At 39.5% G+C, this 3,155-nt stretch overlaps 1 protein-coding gene across 1 annotated transcript in view; it reads right to left on the bottom strand.

Annotated features, from left to right (window-relative positions):
• LOC108661992 overlaps positions 2,336–3,155 on the bottom strand; it is a 15,497-nt gene continuing 14,677 nt past the window's right edge. The window contains exon 2 of the mRNA XM_018120994.1: positions 2,336–3,081. Coding sequence (XP_017976483.1) covers positions 2,336–3,081 — 746 coding nt within the window. The remainder of the gene's footprint in view (positions 3,082–3,155) is intronic.

Genomic DNA, 3,155 nt, shown 5'->3' with positions numbered 1-3,155 from the left:
AAATTCCTAGACTTAATCTAGGCTCGACCTATCTCACAGCAGGTTCGATTTAAACCAAATTAAAATTTCTAAACTTAATCTAGGCTCGACCTATCTCGCAACAGGTTTGATTTAAACAAAATTAAAATTCTTAGACTTAATCTAGGCTCGACCTATCTCACAACAGGTTCGATTTAAACAAAATTTAAAATTTCTAGACTTAATCTAGGCTCGACCTATCTCACAACAGGTTCGATTTAAAAAATTAAAATTCTTAAACTTAATTTAGGCTCGACCTATCTCACAACAGGTTCGATTTAAATTCTTTAATGCTAACTTAATTGGATTAACATAAAAGGAAAAGACTCAAATCCTTCCATTGAAATTTTACAATCTCAACATTTTAAGTCGAGTGAATTTCGACCCTCAAAGCTTGGGATATGAATTAATTTTGATTCTTGTCGAGTGCATGGCTAGGCATGTATGCATGATTGACATGATGAAACGTTTTTCATGTTTATGATTCATTAAGGTTCCAAAACCTTTCTCTTGCTTCATCCGATTTTTCACTGCCACTTTCGATCTTCTCTGCCTGTTTTCTTTCCTCTTGTAGAATTCAGGTAACTCCAAATTTTCTCTTAAGTACCATCTCTTTTGACATCTGACTTTGCCTTTGGTTCAGGGCTCTGCCATTCTTTTTTTCGTCATTAAGTCTTTTACTGAACAATGAGTGTAATTTCTTGCTTAATTAGTTTATTTCTTTTACCAATTATCATTCATTTCTATGACAATCACTATGTGAATCATGGGATGGTAAATAATGAAAGAGTTAAAATCAAGAGGCGAAGAAGAACTTCATATATGAGGAATCAATTAGTTCAAGGCAAACAGAATTTACAGGGCAAACATTAGATCTTTAAATAATGAACACTCAGACCACTAAGAGAAAACAATATGATATTCGACTTCAAGAATTGTCCTTGATTGATGCTTTGAGCAAATCTATAGGTTGCAGATTCCTTAACTTCCCCTACTTTGCGAAATTGTGGAACTCCATTCATGGTGTATTTCTACCTCAATCCTTAGGCTGACATATTCAAATTCCATTCTAACTTCCTGCTTTTCAACCTCAAGCCGCCCTTTTTGGGTTTTCAGCATGAGCCTCCTTCTTTAGGTACGAGCTGCCCTTTTCGGGTTTTCAACACGAACCCCTTTCGTTTTTTTTTATTTTATTTTTAAATTTTTAAGCATAGTATTTCTTCACCGCATCCGCATTTATCGGATTAGGCAAATCTCCCCCATCCATGTCAGCCAAGATCAAAGCTCTTCATGAAAAAGCCTTCTTTACCACGTATGGCCCTTCCCAATTCGGCATCCATTTTCCCCGAAAATCAGTTTGATTAGGGAGTATTCTCTTGAGAACCAACTCTCCTTCTCGGAACTGCCTGGGATGAACTTTTTTCTCGTACGCTAGCATCATCCTTCGTTGGTACATCTGACCATGACAAAGAGCCGTAAGCCTTTTCTCCTCAATCAGATTCAACTGTTCGTAGCGGGAGCGGACCCACTCAGCATCTTCCAATTCTGTTTCCATCAACACCCTCAATGATGGGATTTCTACTTCAACAGGTAGAACTGCTTCTGCACCGTATACTAATGAGTACGGAGTTGCCCCGGTGGAGGTACGCACAGAGATTCGATATGCATGTAAGGCAAAAGGAAATTTCTCATGCCAGTCTTTATAAACTTCAGTCATCTTTTCGATAATCTTTTTGATGTTTTTATTGGCTGTCTCTACCACTCCGTTCATCTTCGGACGGTAAGTTGTCGAGTTATGATGCTTGATCTTGAATTTAGCGCAAACATCCTTCACCATCGCACCATTCAAATTGCTTGCGTTATCCGTAATGATCCTTTCTAGAAGCCCATACCGACATATGATCTCCTTTTGGATGAACCTGCACACCACCTTTTGTGTCACATTGGCATAGGAAGCTGCTTCTACCCATTTCGTGAAATAATCGATGGCCACCAATATGAATCGATGTCCATTAGAGGCTTTTGACGTAATAAGTCCAATCACATCCATTCCCCACATTGAAAATGGCCAAGGTGCTGTGAAAACATGCAATGGGGCTGGTGGAGCATGGATCCTATCAGCGTACACTTGACACTTATGGCATTTTCGAGCAAAATTTATGCAGTCTGATTCCAACTTCAACCAATAATAACCAGCTCTCATAATTTGTCTAGCCAACATATGTCCATTAGCATGAGCTCCACAAGTTCCTTCGTGGACTTCTTTCATTATTTTGTTGGCTTCCGCAGCATCCACACATCTCAAGAGTACTTGATCTCAACTCCTTTTATAGAGCACTTCTCCGCTAAGGAAGAAACCCATTGCTAATCTTCGAAGAGTTCGCTTGTCATTATCCGTGACATTCTCAGGATATGCTTGGTGCTTGATGTATTGCATGATATCATGATACCACGGCTTACCATCAACCTCTTCTTCAACATTCAAGCAGTGTGCGGAGACTTCACAGACTTCTAAATCAAAAGGGCGTACATCGGCCGCCTCTTTTATTTTGAACATCGCTGCGAGGGTGGCCAAAGCATCAGCAATCTGATTCTCTTCTCGAGGCAAATGGTTGAAGCTGATTTCTTTGAACTGTTTGCTTAATTCTGTAACCAGCTTTTTATATGGAACTAGTTTAGAATCTCTAGTTTCCCATTCGCCTCTCATTTGACATATCACTAAAGCCGAATCTCCGTAAACATCTATCGCGTCAGCCTTCATCTCAATTGCTACTTGTAATCCCATTACCAATGCCTCATACTCCGTCATATTGTTAGTACAATTGAAATTCAATCTCGCCGTAGCTGGATAGTACTTTCCATTTGGAGAAATCAACACTGCCCCAATTCCGTGCCCCAAAGCATTGGATGCTCCGTCAAAATACACCTTCCATGGATTAAGTTCATTGGGACCAACCTCTTCTACATGCAAGACGACCATCAAATCTTCATCTGGAAAATCGAAACTTACAGATTCATAATCTTCATTAGCTCGATCTGCAAGGAAATCGGCAATGACGCTCCCTTTGATTGATTTTTGAGACACATACACAATGTCATACTCAGACAATAGCACTTGCCATCGAGCTATTCTTCCG

Source organism: Theobroma cacao, chromosome 5 (genome assembly GCF_000208745.1).
Source record: "Theobroma cacao cultivar B97-61/B2 chromosome 5, Criollo_cocoa_genome_V2, whole genome shotgun sequence".
NCBI classification, from domain to species: Eukaryota; Viridiplantae; Streptophyta; class Magnoliopsida; order Malvales; family Malvaceae; genus Theobroma; species Theobroma cacao.
The sequence above is the reverse complement of the archived record's forward strand: the minus strand, read 5'-3'. Positions and strand labels throughout refer to the sequence as shown.